General features: G+C 45.4%; 1 protein-coding gene across 1 annotated transcript; it reads right to left on the bottom strand.

Annotated features, from left to right (window-relative positions):
- Nucleotides 1–8872: 8872 nt before the first annotated feature.
- On the bottom strand, nt 8873–18357 carry ALDOB (aldolase, fructose-bisphosphate B). The gene is made up of 9 exons (XM_077251099.1): nt 18220–18357; nt 15956–16077; nt 14797–15008; nt 14654–14708; nt 14411–14571; nt 13301–13384; nt 11817–11991; nt 10948–11147; nt 8873–9328 (listed from the first exon to the last, which is right to left on the bottom strand). Exons 2-9 carry the CDS (start codon nt 16065–16067, stop codon nt 9233–9235), a joined length of 1095 nt encoding a protein of 364 aa, XP_077107214.1. The 5' UTR covers nt 16068–16077; nt 18220–18357; the 3' UTR covers nt 8873–9232.
- Between the last annotated feature and the right edge of the window lie 264 nt (nt 18358–18621).

The following is an 18621-nucleotide window of genomic DNA, read 5'->3' as shown; positions in this document are numbered from 1 at the left end:
GAGGGCGTCCTTTAGCTGGCGGAAGGCTTCCTCACATTCTGGGGTCCAGGTTACCTGGCGGGGTTGGTTCTTACGGGTCAGATCAGTGAGGGGCTTGGCTACGCTGCTGTAATTGGGAACGAATTTCCTGTAATACCCCGCTGTCCCTAGAAACGCCATGACCTGGGTTTTAGTGCGTGGGGTGGGCCATTTGGCTATGGCCTCAATCTTGGCTGGTTCTGGTCGCTGTTTCCCACTTCCCACCCAATGCCCTAAATACTGAACCTCTGCTTTGCCCACGTGACACTTGTTTGGGTTCAGGGTGATTCCGGCCTTGTGGATCCTGACCAATACTGTCTCTAGGTGATTTAGGTGCTCTTCCCATGTCGCACCAGTAGATGGCGATGTCATCCAGGTAGGCACAAGCATAGTCCTAGAGACCATCCAGAAGCCAGGTCAGCCAGCCTCTGGAATGTCGCCGGGGCATTCTTCATCCCAAATGGCATAACTCGAAACTGGAATAAGCCGAACGGGGTGACAAATGCAGACTTGGGAATAGCGTCAGGACTAAGGGGAATCTGCCAGTAGCCTTTGCATAGATCGATGGTGGTCAAATACTTTGCCCCCGCCAGCCGGTCAAACAACTCATCCACACGCGGCATGGGATACGCATCCGTCACCGTTTTCTCATTGAGCTTACGATAGTCTACACAAAACCGTGTAGTCCCATCCTTCTTGGGCACTAACACTACGGGGGATGCCCAGGGACTATCTGACTCTTCAATGACCCCTAAACGCAACATCTCTTGTATCTCTTGTCGCATCCCTTCTCGTACAGACTCCGGAACGCGGAAGGGGAGTTGTCGCAGGGGGGTCTGATCCTGGGTCTCAACCTTGTATTGTGCCAGGCGAGTGTACCCTGGTCTCCCCGAAAACATCCTCTGTCTCTGCCTCAACAACGCCTCCGCCTGCTGTCTCTCCCGGGGACATAGGTCTTCACCCAAGTGTACCTGGTCCCATGTTTTGGACTGAGTCCTTTCGCCTAAGACATGAGGCAAGGGAAGTCCAGCTAAATCCTCTGCTTCAGGTGCACAGATGGCCACTACCTCTTCAGGGCGCTCCCGGTAGGGCTTCAGCATATTCACGTGGAACATGCGGATAACCCTGGGGTCGTCACAATCGGCGACATTATAGGTGGTGTCGGCTATTTTTCCCCACTACCTGGTAGGGCCCCTGCCATGCAGCTTGGAACTTGTTCTGCCTAGTGGGCTCTAACACCAGGACCTTCTGTCCTATTTCCAAGGTGCGTTCTCTGGCCCTCCGATCGTACCATACGCGCTGGCGCCGCTGGGTCACCTGCATGTTCCCACGTACAGCCTGGGTCAGCTCCTGTAGGCGGTCCCGGAATTCCAGCACATAGGGTACAATAGGTACCCCTTCTATGATGCCCTCCCCTTCCCAGTGTTCTAGCACTAAGTCTAGGGGTCCCCTTACCCGCCTCCCGTATACCAGTTCGTACGGGGAGAACCCCGTGGATTCTTGGGGCACCTCCCGATAGGCAAACAGGAGGTGTGGCAAGAATTTCTCCCAGTCCCTGTAGGTCCTGGTAAAAGTCCCAATGAGTTGTTTTAACGTCCCGTTAAAGCGTTCACACAACCCATTGGTTTGGGGGTGGTACGTGGAGCTTCTAATGGACTTTACGCCGCACAGCTTCCACAGTTGGTTGGTCACCTCTGCTGTAAACTGGGTACCCTGGTCCGAGATAATCTCCCGGGGAAATCCAACCCGTGAGAAAACCTGGAGCAGGGCAGCCGCCACCGTCTCTGCCAGTATGTTAGGTAACGCAACTGCCTCTGGATACCGTGTGGCATAATCTACCACTGTCAATATATACCTTTTCCCTGACGGACTGGGTTTGGCTAACAGCCCTATCAGATTGACCGCTACTCAGCTAAAGGGTTCCTCCACAATGGGGAGGGGGCGTAATTTGGCCTTGCATCGATCTCCCCTCTTGCCAATGCGCTGGCAACTGTCACAGGTCTGGCAGTACTGACGAACATCATAGGTTACCCCCGGCCAAAAGAAGTTTTGTGTCAGACAATGCCTGGTGCGACTGACGCCGAAGTGCCAGACCAAGGGTATGTCATGAGAGATTCGCAGTAACTCCTGCCTATACTTCTTGGGAACTACCAGCTGTCGTTTTATAGTGGGGCTCGTCCCTGTGTGGTGCTGCTCTGTGATCCGGTAAAGGAGTCCCTGCCTCCATACAAACTGTTCCCCTTCCAGTACCCCTCTCCCCTCCTGTGCCTTCCCACGATATCCCTCCAATGAAGGATCCTCAAGTAACTCCCTCTTAAATTCAGCTGGGGTGGCCCAAGAGATGTGTCTGGCTATGGGAATACGTGTAGGGCTGGGATGTCTTACCTGGGCCTCCTCTGAGTGTGATTCCGCCTCCGCAGCTCAAGCTTGTCTCCGGGTGGTCACAGGATATGTCTCAGCCAGAGGGGCAACCGAGAAGGCAGACAACATGGGCCCCAAGTCATTTCCCAGCAAGACGTCTGCAGGCAAAGCCGACCTCAACAAGGCCATCCCCGACCCCCCAGTTCAGGTGAATCCTGGCAGTGGGCAGTCGATGTATGGCTCCCCCTGCTACACGGACTGCCACTGTCCGATCCGTCTTCTCTTGGTCCCGGACGAGATGAGGCTTCACAAGGGTCAAAGTTGCCCCGGAATCTCTTAGTCCCTGCATACGTTTCCCATTAACCCACACGACCTGTCAATGCTGTTGTCGATTGTCTGCCCAGGCTGCCTGCACGGGGTCTACTTCATGCAGCACTTCCTCCATCTCTTCCACCCCCTGGTTAGTCGTAGCCCCCAATGCCGGGTCAGCTTCGCCTTGGTAGCAGTGTACAGTGGCCCGGCTGAAGGTAGCTGTTCCCGCCTTTGGCCACTGGGAATGCTGAGTCCGGTTGGGACATTGTCTTTGCAGGTGGCCCAGCTGATGGCAGGTGTGGCATCGCGCCCCAGGGGGACTGTGGTAGGCCGGGTTTGTAGCTGGTCCCCCGACAATCTTCTGTGGTTTGGGGGCCTCCAGGTCCATGGGCGGACCCCTAGTGACTATTTTTGATCCGGACAACTAAGGCCTCCTGGCATCATGATGTTCATGGGCCAGACGAGCGGCCTCCTCAAGAGTCGTTGGCCGCCTGTCCCGAAGCCATTCCTGTGTCTCGGGGGTTAGTCCATTAAAGAATCGTTCTAACAAGAAGAGCTGGAGGACGTCCTCCTTAGTGGTTGCTTGGCTCCCTTGTACCCACTGTAGCAGTGACCGCCGTAATTTACAGGCCCATTCAGCGTGGGTATCAGTTACGCGTTTTATAAGTCCGCTGAACTTTTGGCGGTATGCCTCTGGTGTCAGCGCATACCGGGCCAAGATCACTTTGATCCGCTCATAGTCCATACAGTCCTCATCAGGTACCGTGCGATAGGCGTCCGCTGCCCGGCCTGTCAGCTTGCTGGCCAGAATCTGAACCCGTTCCTCCGGCTTCACTTGATGAAGGGCACACTGCCGCTCAAAGTCCTGCAGAAAGCCATCAATGTCTTCCTCTGCCTCCCCCAACTGTCAGAAGGCATTAGACTGGATCTTTTTGTGGCTTACTGTTGAAGGTACCTGGGCGGAGGCCAGAGCTCCCCCTGCTCGCTGACTCTCCTCTCTCCGCTCTGTCATCTCCATCTTGGCCAGCTCCACTTTGGTCCGCTCTGCCGTCTCCATCTTGGCTAGCTCTATCCTGGTCCACACGGCCATCTTTTCTTTCAGATCAGTACGCACATCAGCCATCACCTCTCGTATGATCTCTACTGCAGGGTTTGGGCCATAGAACGCCAGTCGGTTCTTTACCTCCCTCTGGAATTCAGTCTCCTCCATGTTCACATTGGGGGGCGCTGCACTGTCGTGTTCCATGATGGCTGCTATCAAATCCGCTTTTGATTTGTTGCTTGCGATTAACCCTCGGGCTTCCACCAGATCTTTTAATGTAGTCCTCTTTAACTTCTGGTAGTTGTTTTCCATTCATTCCTTTCCTCCTGTAGACAGGGTATCATATCCCGCTGTCTGCCACCAGTGTAACGGGGTCTACCATGCTGGAGTACCTCTTTCAGTACCACCCCGTGTTTGAGGAGGTCCACTCTGCTTTGGCTGGAGTCTGAATGAAGGATGCTGGCTGGAATTGCTTGGTTACATGGGCGCATACTGTATAAAAGATCACTGCTTCTCCACGTATTTCCAGTGTAACCACACTTTACTCACAGGACACAGAATATATCACACAGATACAGAGAGCAGGCCAATTGAAAAGCGGCAGGCCAGACATACATTACAATAGCCGCAGGTGGCCGGAGTCTGCCGATATTTACTGTGGGAATTACAAAGGTGGGGGAGGTCAGAAGGGGGATATCTTGTCCCCTCTGCCCAGGGGCGCAGCCTGTGGGCTGATGCATTAGGGACATTCATCTAACATGGAACCTATTATACATACATATAACTGCACAACATATTCTGGGTGCTGGGGTGTTCCATAACAATGAGAAATGTTATTTATTAAGTATTTTGTGTGACATAACGCTCTGATTTAAGGGCAAAAAAATAAAAAATGTAACCATTTGTTTACATGTCTTTTTTCCCTGGCTAGATTAATAGTTTTACCTACTTCTTTTTAACCTGTGCACTAACTATTTCTTTCACAGCCTTGCACCGGGCGAGCTGCAATACTATTAACCAGATATAATAATCACCTTTTTCTCCTCAGCCATTATCATGTCATCATTTTTGGGCTAGTTGCAATTATCAGGTGTTACCTACTAAATGTTTGTCTGTTTTAGGATTATGTAAATAATTTCCCCTTCATCTTCTGTTTTTTTAGCATAAATCTTTCATAAATATTTATAATCTAGGGTTCCCCTGGCTTAAAGGACATGGTAAAAGTCCATTGTTTCTTGAAATCCAACTGCTATATTGTGACAGAGAGCTTGTGACCATTATCTCTGACTTCCGGTTAGTCAGAAGTTACATTCACATGATGGTTCCACGGGACCAGAGTGCTGGGGGTAGCTGAAAGGAGGAGAGGTGAGGGGAAGTATAACACTAGGTGCAGGGATCTCTCATTAGTAGCACCACACCAGCACTGAAATAAAAAAATGCTAGAGTGGTGCTTTGATTGGAAGTTTTCCAAAGTTGTAAAATAATGATGCATTCCTGTACTGATGGTGGTTCTGATGCCGTATTCATGTACTGACACTGCATTCATGTACTGATGGTGGTTCTGGTGCTGAATTCATGTACTGATGGTGGTTCTGGTAATGCACTCATGTGTTGACAGTGTTTCTTATCTTGTACACATGTAGCAATCCATAACTTGTTTCATGTTAAAATTTAAGAGGCGTCAAAACCTAGAGATTTGAGACTTTGAGTTTAAGTTAGTGTGTGTTCACACTGATTTTTTGGAGAAGAAACTGAGCAGAAACTGTCCAAATCCTTCTCAAATACTTAATTTGTTTCCGGCCATCTATTAATGCACTCATGATGGTTTTGGTCCTGTATTCATGTAACTACCTCTTCAAAAATAATTTGCAGCCCTTGGGATTGGTTCAGTATGGCATTATGACCCTTGGACCGAAAAATGTTGTGCACTCCTTATCAAGGGACAGACAATCAATATTGTATGCCTGGAGAAACCCATTTGAGTGGATTTGTCACCAGGTTTTTGCTACCTACATGTGAGAGTTTAATAATGTAGACGGAGAGACAGTTTCCAGCATTATGTCACTAACTGGGCTGCTTGCTGTAGTTTTGATAATATCTCTGTTTTCTCTGCTGCAGATCTACCAGTTCTCTGAATGCTGAGCTCTGTAAAACTCCTTCCACCCCACTGATTGGCAGCTTTCTATGTACACTTTGCATAAACAGCAGGGAATCAGTGGTTGGGGTGGGCTTATGCACAGCTCCGGAATATAGTGGACTACTTGGCATCGGGTTTACTAGTCCTCAAGTGCTAAAATCACTGTTTTATCAGCAGATTATCAGAACTACACCAAGCAGACCTGTAATTGACACATCACTGGAATCAGGATCTGTGACCGTACATTATGCTGCTCTCAGATTAGCAAAAACCTGGTGAGAGATTCCCTTAAACCTTGTAGGTGTTGTAGCATGAAGTCAATCATCCCAGCATCTGCCCTTTCCATACTGTATTACTGGAGTAGTTACTGCCCTATTGTTGTCTATTGGTGAAAACTTGATCAATAAATATATCCTAGTATTCTTTGTAACTCAATTGTTTTCTAAGGGCATAATTTGTCCTGCAGTGTACTTTTCAGGGAGAGCAGCACTGAACTTCCTTTATGTCATACAGTTCCATGCAGCCATTACCTGTACTGACCGCCATAACTTCATCACTGCACACAACTATTGACAATTTACAACTTGCCTGAATCGACCATCCCAAAAATTTTGCCCAAGAACAGATGGCAAGATGCTGAATAAAGTTTCCAAGAATGTGATAATTTTATCACGGGATCTACAGGTAGATTTAGCATAAAAACATATTTTCTGCGTGTTTGAAGTTCTGCCACTCTTCAATTTTTTTATATCTGTTGAGACTCAATGATCAAGGACCTGGTGACGCACAACTTTGTAGTAGATTATTTTACACAACTAATCCCTTTTCATTTATTAAAATATCAGTCCTATTCCACTCACTTGCATCAAGAAATGATCGGGACAGGTAGTGTCTTGTCTTTTCACACCTGCGAGACTTGTAGGCATCGTGCACTTGTCCCACTTGTTAGAATGGGACAGGTGCGCACAACCTACCGATCACACATGGATCCCGGCATGAATCAGTAGATGTGACATAACCTGCTCCCAGGGCCGGACTGGCCATCTGGAAATTCTGGGAAATGCCAGAAGGGCCTGTCTGGTGATGGGCCGCCTTGTCTGCTACGTTCTTAACAGAATCGGTGTTCTCAAGACACCCACACTGTTAAGAGTTATGATGAAGCACAAAGTTGCTGACTCCGTCATTTACCCCAGCAGGCCTCTGGCATCATTAGAAATATTGGTCTTGTAGAAAATCTTGCTTTCCTCCATCCAGGGTAATATTATTAATATATCCCATCTGGTGCTTGGGGACGGGGACAGCATGGGCCGGTGTGACTTCAAATGCCAGGGCTGAATTTCAGTCCCAGTCCGTACCTACCTGCTCCTGTCTCCTCTCTATGTAGAAATGAGTGAAGAATGATTAATCCTTTAATGATACGGAATATAACAAAAGTGAGTACACCCCTGCCCACAACGCTGAAGATCTGACACTTTGATACAATGTAAAGTAGTCAGTGTACAGCTTGTATAAGAGCCACCTTGACAGAATGCAGCATTAGTGCTGCACAAGGTGGCTCTTTTAGTTAAAACTGCCTGGGGGGGGGGGGGTGACAGGTTCCCTTTAAGCACAGGTTGTCCAGTAGACAACAACATTCTGTAATGATCAGTGTTTCAATTAAAGCAAATGTTAGAAAGATGAGACTTGGCTGTCTTTCATTGGTGTCAATGTCAAGTTTTTGCCCTTGGCAATGGTGCAAGTGTTTGTCACATCTTCCAGAACCTACGTCTTCTGCATTTGTTGCCAGGCGCCGCCATATTCACTCTGTGGGTGGCGCTGGTGATTGAGGAGATGTCAGAACCAGAAGTTCTAGATGACGTAGGCTATGTCCAGCCACTAAGGTTAGGGCAGCTGGGACCTCCTATGCTGTCCAGTCTGACAGTTTGGATGTGTGTGCTGTCCAGCTGAAGTTATCAGCTCCCTGCTCCTACCAAGTGGAGGGTACAACACACTTCTAAAGTTTTCAGTTTGCTACTAGAAGCTGTTAGATATAGCTTTGTGCTTCCCTGGATTAGGTCTGTGATGTCTGCTCCTGTTTTGACCTCCACTTGTTCTTGACATTCCTCCTGTCTGACAATTTTGCACCTTTGCGGCCCTCTGATACCTAACTATCCTTTAATGTATTATTTATTATGCTTTACTTATACAGCACAATCTTATTCCGCAGCGCTTTACATACATTATCATCGCTGTCCCCGATGGGCCTCACACTCTAAATTCCCTATCAGTATGTCTTTGGAATGTGTGAGGAAACCGGAGAACCCAGAGGAAACCCACGCAAACACGGGGAGAACATACAAACTCCTTGCAGATGTTGCCCTTGGTGGGATTTCAACCCAGGACCCCAGCGCTGCAAGGCTGCAGTGCTAACCACTGAGCCACCGTGCAGCCCATCCTTCCTGCCAGCTTGCGCTCCAAACAGCAGCTGGCTCTGTGGAGCTTTCCCAGGGACCCTTGTTTAAGTCCAGATCCCTGTATATGGGCTAAAAGTGAAGACTAGGGCAACACCAAGGCTCTGGGAAACTGAGTAATTGCACCAAGCCTGTTCGTAGTGGCAGAGCTGCTAAGCGACCACCAACAGAGCAGCGTTAACGTTACTGCAAGTAGTAGAAGTCATTGTTACTTGCAATACTTGAAACAGCATCCCACAGAAAAAGACCCCCTAGTCATTCATATCTGCCTCTATGCACTGGCCACAAGATGTCACTGTGCTACTTTGTTTCTGTTACTACATTGACTTCTATGAGAGTGCAATCAGTATAGCACAACCCACTGAGCTGTTTCCGGAGCTCCTACTGTTTGTGGCCAGTGCATAGAGACAGGTATTTCTGTCTCACCCATGAAAGGCTCAGATGTGAATACCCTATGCTAGAAGAGTTCTATATATTACACTGGGTGTACATATCATACAATTAATTCCAATATCTGATCTTTTGTTACAGGAACAATGAGACACACTAGAGTTTATTAACAAAAGTTTTTAATGGCTTCATGTTCCCAATTCATTTTGGTGATTCTTTAAATAGCAGCCATGCGAAAGTCCGAGATGGTTGAATATACAGTGTCTTTGGGTCTTATACAGAAACACTGCCTCTTACACACCCCTCTCACCTATAAAGGTGCTATCATTGCTTCCAGTATGGAAATCATTAAGATGCGGCACCAAATACCATTACTACATGGAATTTTAAAGATTTGGACATAGCACCCGAAATACCTTTTTACTGTAAGGGATATGATTTAGCTTGGGACGACCTACATTAATGGCTCAGTGTTTGGACTTGGAGAGAGTCCCTTAGATAAAGAAAGCTAGCTAGGGAAGATTAATAGGTATAGCTTGGTTGGAAGAGAGACTGGGAGGAGGCAGTGTCAGAAGATCCAGATGGAGAATACTTCCCGAGAGATGCCAGGCCATTAATCTGCAATACACATAAGAAACAGTCATTCCCTGGTGAATCTAGATGTGGGAAGGTAATGTCAGTGGTTGAATCATACAGCTCGGTCAAGTGTTATAGTCATTTCAAGACTGTGCAAAAAAGGAACCTCTAGTCACCTATGGCCTCCTGATCAGCTTTTCTACTATAATGATGATCCTAACAATTATATTTGGCATGGATAGAAAATTGCCTTAGAAGACCTACAAAACTGGACAACTTGCCCTTAATAAGACGTGTTAACCCCGTAATGACTGGAGCTTTTTTCGGTTTTGCGTTTTTGTTTTTCGCTCCCCTCGTTCCCAGAGTCATAACTTTTTTATTTTTCCATCAATATGGTCATGTGAGGGCTTATTTTTTGCGAGACTAGTTGTACTTGTGAGTGATACCATTGGTTTTACCATGTCGTGTACTAGAAAACGGGAATAAAATTCCAAGTGCGGTGAAATTGCAAAAAAAGTGCAATCCCACACTTGTTTTTTGTTTGGCTTTTTTGCTATGTTCACTAAATGCTAAAACTGTCCTGCCATTATGATTCTCCAGGTCATTATGAGTTCATAGACACTAAACATGTCTAGGTTATTTTTTTATCTTAGTGGTGAAAAAAAATTCCAAACATTACTAAAAAAAAAAATATATTGGGCAATTTTCTGATACCCATCTCCATTTTTCATGATCTCAGGTTAGACGAGGGCTTATTTTTTTGGGAGCCGAGCTGACGTTTTTAATTATACAATTTTGGTACAGATCTGTTGTTTTGATCACTCGTTATTGCATTTTAATGCAACGTTGCGGTGACCAAAAAAACGTAATTCTGGTGTTTTGAATTTTTTCTCGCTACGCTGTTTAGCGATCAGGTTAATACTTTTTTATTGATAGATCAGGCAATTCTGAAGGCGGCGATACCAAATATGTGTATGTTTGATTTTTTTATTGATTTATTTTGAATGGGGCGAAAGGAGGGTGATTTAAACTTTTATATTTTTTTTATTTTTTTCATATTTTTAAAAACATTTTTTTTACTTTTGCCATGCTTCAATAGCCTCCATGGGAGGCTAGAAGCTAGCATAGCCTGATCGGCTCTGCTACATAGGGGCGATGCTCAGATCGCCCCTATGTAGCAAAATTACTGCATTGCTATGAGCGCCGACCACTGGGTGGCGCTCATAGCAACCTGTCATTAACAACCAGAGAGGTGTGCTGAAGACCTCTGGTTGTTATGCCGACGCACCGATGACCCCCGATCACGGGACGAGGGTCAGCGGTGCGCACATTTCCAGCTGAATGGTCGGAAGTGCTTGTTAAATGCCGCTGTCAGAGTTTGACAGCGGCATTTGACTAGTTAATAGGCGTGAGCGGATCGCGATTCCGCCCACGACTATTGCGGGCACATGTCAGCTGTTCAAAACAGTTGACATGTCCTGGCTTTGATGCGGGCTCACCGACGGAGCCCGCATCAAAGCGGGGGTTCTGTCATCGGACGTACTATTCCGTCCGGTAGCAGAAAGGGGTTAATATTGTGGTGTGTAAATAACAATCACATTGTACAAACTGACACGAAATCATCGTGTCATCACATCCAATGGGCAAGGAGTGATACAAACCTTAGCCCTCTTGAGGAAGGCCTCCTGGGATGCCTTCTCATTTTCTACCTTCCCAAGCCAGGCAGAAAGTGCTGAAGCCTGCAAAGCACGACCGTACGAGAATGACACACGCCAGGGGCGTAGAAGATTGCAGCGATTCATGGCATTCAGGTTGAGGGATGCCTCTTCTTCACTTTGACCTCCAGACAGGAAGCAAATACCTGGAAAAAAGTCAATGTAAAAATAATTACCAAGGAGGAAAGCAGAAGGAATAAAATTTTACATCAGAGGATAGGAAATATAAAAGAATAGGAAGGAAGAAGTAAAAGAGTCCTGTGTAGGTTTTATTCTACTGCTAAAAAAAGCCATATTCAGATAGTTGCCTAATTAATATGCTCCCGTACGTAGACCCCCAAAGTGGTTACAACATCTCTTGCACTTGAGGATCTGACACATCTAAGCCCATCTGTTTGACTACCCACGCAGCCAGACTCTTCCACAGATTACAGCTGATTAGTGGGAGGTCTACTGCGGCACAACTCACCACTGAGGACCTTAATTATCCAAAGCGAACATCCCTTTTAATGGGCCAGTCAGTGTGACTCTTTGGAAGGAAGGAACCTGCTCCTTGGCTCTTGAGACATAATACATTATTTTTATAAGATGATGTAGGAACACAAAATTCCTATAGAGACATGTTCAGAAACATTGGGGCAGATTCATCAACCCAATGTCGTGGCTTGATATAAAAGGCTTTTGCCCTATAGGTCACCTGAGCCGATCCCTTAATAACAGACTTTTATTGTTTTTTAGAGAAAAAGATGGAATTTGGAAAGTAGTCCAAGAGTATGATCTAGGAAACTCAGTAAGAGACAGAGGGGCTTCATTACCGGGTACTGCAGCAGGAACGGTTCGTCTCAGAGCTGTAACAGTTGCCATAGCGACTTGCTCTGGGGTGAATTTTTGGGGACAGGATTGTCCTCCTGTAACCATATTTGGTTTTAAGAGTGTTCCCTCAAGATATACGTGATGTTGGATGAGGGCAGCGTACACGGCAGACAGCACCTGTGCCAAGAGATGTACATTCATTTACACGACTCCCAGAACGCATACATCAGTGACAAGAATATTAGAGGGTCACCCAGCCTTATGCCAATAAGCCCAATCAATCACATTCAATTGCTAATGTTGAAGTGTAGTGAACGGTGTCTGCTGTCAGGAAGCAATAATGAAAGGGAGACACTGTGTGCTCGCTGGCGACTCCTTCATCGTCAGTGTGCATGTGCAGCACCGCGGTTAGGGTTTAGGCAGCGCTCACACTGGCCAAGCTTGCACTGTCTGTGTCAGGGGCCTGCTCAGTAAGCAAATTGAGGGGGCATATAAAAGGACCAAGCTCATGGCCACACCAAGGGTGAACTGAAGCCCCCTCATTTGCATATAAATTAGTTTTCAAACCAATTACAACAGTGAAATGTACACTGCTAATATGTTCTTTATAGGGGCTAAGTCCCCTATATAACGTTTTTTTTTTAATTAATTTACATTCTAGGGGTGACAGACTTTTGAATGTCTACTGATTCAGCATCCATAACCCTGAGACTCCTGATGATCAGCAGAATGAAGAGGTTACTCCACTTATTGATCATATACTTACATACATGTGATAGTTGGACACCATCATCTGACATGTCACATGTAGATCTAGTGCACATTTCTCAAACTGGAGGGCCTGGCACATCCATGCATTTCATGGACAACCCTTGGATTTCAATGGACACTGTAATATTTTATTTTCCCTGTTGTGGTGCTGCTGAATAATTGACCACTTGCTGTTGAAGAACCCTATAGATTGCAGGTTATTCTTGGGGTTCCAGCGGCCGGACAACTTTTAAACAACTTACAGATGACCCTGTAAATACACCCATTTGTCTGTGAAAGGTCATTGGCCTCATTGTTGCCGTAATGAGAGTCTTCCACTGACTATATGATTTAGGTCGAATTCACATGTCCTTGAAACAAACCATACTTGGATTGTAATACCTGGCATGCCAGCAGGTCACCGGACATGATCTGATTATGACCATGATATGAAGCAGTTAGCTCATCTGAGGCAATCTGACCATGGTCCGTATTTCGTAGATGTGTGAATAAGGCTTTAGATTATTAATGCTAGTGTTCTGGACAATAACAAGCTAGAATTAATCTCTACTTTCTGCCAACATGATCATTAGGCTAAAGTCTCATTGGCATCGTTCCCAGACTTACACCTTGAATGTGTAAAAAACACGTTAATGTTTAACAAGAATGTAGACTGTCCATGAACTACAACACCCAACATGGTTAAGAAAGGAACTGGAAATGTGATCAGGCTTACCTTTTCTGTCTCATATTGGCACCTCTGTAGGTCATGTGACCCATCGGACAAAATTTCAGGTTCAACAATTGGCACCAGACCATTCTGAAAGACACATGTAGAATTAGGAAGAATAATCATATTAATAATAACAATTTTATTTATGTAGCACCACCATATTCGACAGGAAGTTAGTTTTACTTGTGGGTGTTTTGCGCCAAATTTCGCAAAGTATTGCACAATGTGATAAATGTAACACTTCTATCTAAAAGCTGATTTTCCCACTTGCTGTACTGGAGTTTGTGACTTTTTAGAAAGTTGCAATTCGTAAATCTGGCTTAACCCTTGTAGGCACAGCTGATAATACTTTAATAACTTTATAAAGGTGTAATATGACAAAAAGTTGCAATTTTTATTTGTACAAAAAGAAGTTTACTCATTTATTAGCCAGATCAGAGAAAGACTACAAGGAGGACCAAAGCCGGGTCCCTGCTTCATTTCACCTGCGGAGGCACTGCTGGGAAAATGAATACTTCCTTCTAAGTTCCTTCACTAATCATAGCTGATTGCTGGAGGTTACAGCATTGAGGTACCATGTACTGTTAACAAACAGGGATTGTCCAAAGCATAATAACCGCATAGGCTAAACATGGTTTCCAAAGATGCCATAGCCACACACTGTGTGTATACAAACACAACCAGTTTGTCATATGGAATGGCAACATATAGTTATTTCTTTATTACTTTCCTAGGCGGTATAACCAAGGTACAGAGCAAAGTAGTGTTAAAAATGAAAGATGCTTCAAAATTGGTATTTCATAGGGAACACAGGTATAAACCAAGCTCCCACAAACCTGTCACAATAAGCTATGCTTTCTCCATCAGAACCCTGAGCTTGCCACATTTTATCTATTAGATGCAAGGTCTGGTTGGGTTAATAACTGCCACTATTGCTGCTTAATCAGCACTTTCTCTCGTGTACAGCACATACGTGCCAGAGTTCAAGAGGAGTGATCTTCTGAAATTGTGCCAGATGAAATACAGATAAGACCAGAAGCCAATATAAGGAGCCACTAGATAGAAAAAAAAAAAGAGATGCAAAAGTAAGAAAAGGAAAAAAAAAAGACTTACCTGTTGGCAAATGCTTGCGTAGCGTGCCAACACATTAGCATTTTCATAGATGGCAAGGCTTGAGGGTGCATGGTCTGTGATTTTCAGCACACATCGCCACTTGGCAAAATCAGCACCATCCTTTTTATACTGAGCACATCTCTCTCCAAGTCCATCCAGACCTGAAATTATAGCAACCAAGAGTTTGGAGGAATGTTGGCAAAAACCAGATCGGAAGAGTTATTTAGAGATCTAGGTACTGACCCTGAGTGGTAGTCTCTCCATCAGTCCCAGCGAGGACAGCTGTGCCTTTATCTACCTGTGAAAGACAGGGCAGACAAGATAGTTCAGACAGATGGCATCACTTATCATCACTCAACAGAAGAAAGAAGTGGTAGAAGATGGACCTTGATTCCTACGACAATGCCAAGATCCTTCAGAAGTTTGGGGAATGGGACACCACTGTTGGACTTTTGGTATAGTGTTTCATGGAAAAGAATGACTCCACCAATGCTGTCATTCAACTTGGCATCAGATGTAAAGAGAATATTACGGAACAGGCGTCTATTTTCTTCTGTATTTTCTACGTTGATGCGCTTTAAGCGGCTGCCCATGGTCCCTGAGAGGAAAGGTTGGTTGTTATTATTATGTCCTATCAGGAGTGGAGATATTTCACTACAAGGTCAAGTCACAGAATAGATTAAAAAGCCTCTCCATTAGATGGAATGCATGAAGTGAATAATGGCGCCTAGTGGAAACACACTACAGAGAAGCTCTGCTCTGATCATTCAGCTAGTTTTGAAGGCACGTCCAGTAGGTCCTTAAGGAAGATCTGTCACTTTCTAAAATAAATTCAAATCCATGACCTCTCCATATTCTGCTGCTCTCTATTTTGTGCTTCTTTGTTCCTTTGCAGAGATATTCACATTTGTTGCTTATAGGGCGCCCTCAGACGGCTGTAAAAATCGGATGGAGATCGCAACACAGTGCATGGACTAGCAGTCAACTCTCCCTAACCCAAGCGTGACAGCTTCATGTATTTCTATGCAGCTGTCATGCTCGAGTTGAGAGAACCAACGGCCAGTCCGAGCACTGTAGTCCGATCTCGGTGCGCCCTTAAATCACAGTATGTGAAATATCTGCTTGTAATTCAACTGGCATTTCTTCTGAGTCCTCACTGGGGGCGTTCACTTTCACCCCTTCCTCCCAGACACAGCTCAATAGAATCTGAGACTGATTAGCTGCAGAGTTGTGACTGTCAAAGTCTGGGAGGAAGGAATGAAAGTGCACTCCCCCAGAAAAGACTCTGAAGAAACGCCCAATTCCACTACAAGCAGAGATTTCACATAGTGCACTCCAAAAGCAAAAATTTTGAATGTCTGTGCAGTGAAGTTATGCAGTTTAAAATGGAATAGAACAGCGGAATCAGTGAAGCTCAAGAATTTTTACAAAGAGTAGAACTTAATTTTTTTTTAGCAAGCAACAGGTCCTCTTTAAAGAGATTTGCGCCAGACCTTTATTTTTTATTTTACACTGGAGGGCATTATTGCTATCACAAACACTTACCCGTAGACTCATCTGCTGCCAAAATCCCACAGCCACCTTTAACAATACGCTGAGCAATCTCTGAGAGTTCCTTCTTCTGTTCAGGAGTGAGTGCTGCAAATTGGTGGGCCATGTTTGGTGATCTGTTAAATACAAGGGATTCATCAAGTATTAAATATGAGCTCCATATAAAATATGAAATCTATCACCAGCGTCATGAATGAAGTATTCAGCATCCAGACTTTATATGTCACAACCACTTTGAGGTTACAACCCACCTAGGAGCCACCCAAGGAGGTTACGATACATAGATTTTATGATGTTTTGGGAACATGATTATTCGATCAGGTAACTACATTGAAATAATATTAGTTTGATACTTAGTATTATGAGATGGGGTCCTGGGTTTGAGTCTGACCAGACAAAAATGTCTGCATGGAGTTTTTTTATGTTTAGGTTGTGTTTGCTGGGTTTCCAATTTCAGGCTTGCACATAGATTGATCTAATGGGTATGGTCAGAGTAAGAAAGATTTGAGACCACCTCAATGTAAGCTGATTGCAGGGACAAACTCTGTTCTAGGCGAGGGAAGGGACGCCTTAGGGCATATGGAGATGTTTTTTTGAGTCCTTTAAAGGGCCACTGTCACCCCCCTCCAGTCGTTATAAACTAAAAGAGCCACCTTGTGCAGCAGTAATGCTGCATTCTAACAAGGTGGCTCTTTTAGTTTTAGGTTCAAGTATACCCAAAATAAAGCGTTTTGATACTTAGCCACAATACCTGTCTCTAGCCAGGGAGGCGGGTCCTCACTCCGCAGCTTGAACCGCTACTCTGCCGTCACTCCAATCTTCAGGGGCTTTCGGCGCTGCCCCCTCAGCGCTGTTTACATTTCAAAACCGGCGCCTGCGCTGTGTAATACTGTGCTGCGCAGGCGCAGTAAGCTCTGGCCGTCTGATGTCCCAGCCAGGCTTGCAGACTGTGCCTGCGCAGCACAGTAGTACACAGCGCAGGCGCCGGTTTTGAAGCGTAAACAGCGCTGAGGGGGCGGCGCCGAAAGCCCATGAAGATTGGAGTGACGGCAGAGTAACGGTTCAAGCTGGGGAGTGAGGACCCGCCTCCCTGGCTAGAGACAGGTATTGTGGCTAAGTATCAAAACGCTTTGTTTTGGGTATACTTGAACCTAAAACTAAAAGAGCCACCTTGTTAGAATGCAGCCTTACTGCTGCACAAGGTGGCTCTTTTAGTTTATAACGGCTGGAGGGGGTGACAGTGGCCCTTTAATGCTATTATTTTATATAATATAAGTAGCTGTCTGGCAATGAATGTGGCTGCCATACAATTCCAAAAGGGCTTTGACCCATATACAGTCTCCGCTCCTGTTTTGTCCCGTCACTTCACCCATTTGTTATGTGGGGGTCCATCTTTCCCGGTATCTACAATAAACAGCTGAATGGTAGAAAAAGACTTATATTTCTATATACAGCCTCCAATAAGAACTGTGACCAGACGCACATAATTACAGAACAGTTAGCTTCTCCCTGGTGTTAAATGGCAAACAGTAGCCTACATTCAATTGCCTCCAGGTAAGTCACTATTTTTGTAATTTGGTGCCTATAGATCAACCCCACACAAATAAATTGGGCTGAGCTGCAGTACCAGTCACATCCATGGATTAAAGTGGCACTGTTTTTAGACAAGTAGACTTCTTTTCTAATCCTGGTTAGCTGCATAAAAAGGGTTCCCCACTACTAAAAGTTATAGGATATGCAATCACCGTCCGATCAATTGGGGAGAGTGCAGATTCTGGTCTATCACCAATCCTTAAAATTAATCAGTGCAAAACTGCGCCATGAAAAAGCCATCTAGGTGATCAAAAATAGTTGGAGGTTGTACCCCACTGATCATGGCACATCTTTCCAATAACACGACGTCTGTATGAAAAGGGAAACAGGAACATTACAAAAACACGCCAGACACCATCCGGCTGCAGAGCAGGGTGTAGGTGTGATGTCTACCAGGAACCCCCTCCCCCAAAATAAATACATCTCCCTAATATGATTCCTGCAGATCTCTGCACCAAGAACTTCTACACTGATACAGCTCACCCTGTAGAGCACGTCACCGCACCCATTACATACATATATACACGTCAATATGGTTGATCTGTTTATATCCAACTGCGGAGCATCACTGCGCTTCTTCTAGATATATGTATTAATGCAGCCAGTATATAGAATATAGAATCAATCAATCATACAGTATAGGAATCCCTACAGATTGCACTTACTGGTGTGGTGGCTCTAGGGTGGCAGGCAGACTGGTGAGAGGCGGGGTGGGCACAGCCACATCACACAGTTTTATATGCTGGGACACCTATAGGGGTATGGGCTGTGTATGTGCTCTGCTCCTCTATAGGCTCCTTCCCTGCACACTCCTTCACAGGGAGCCACTCACTGACAGACAGGCAGGATTTGGCTTTGGAGGGAGGGGAAATGTGTAATTTTTACTGTGGACAAAGGTCATCCCTGAGGGGAGACGATTATACAGCATGTACTCAATGCTGAAAGACAAGACTACTTTTTCTGCTGATTTCCATACTCAGATCACATGAGGGTCTCCATGATTATTTGCACTATTGCAAAGTGTAGATTTGCATGCTGCTATCTGAGGTTGGACATAAATTATGCAC

This window comes from Ranitomeya variabilis, chromosome 4 (assembly GCF_051348905.1).
Source record: "Ranitomeya variabilis isolate aRanVar5 chromosome 4, aRanVar5.hap1, whole genome shotgun sequence".
NCBI lineage: Eukaryota > Metazoa > Chordata > Amphibia > Anura > Dendrobatidae > Ranitomeya > Ranitomeya variabilis.
Note: the sequence above shows the minus strand (reverse complement) of the source record. Positions and strands in the feature narration are given on the sequence as shown.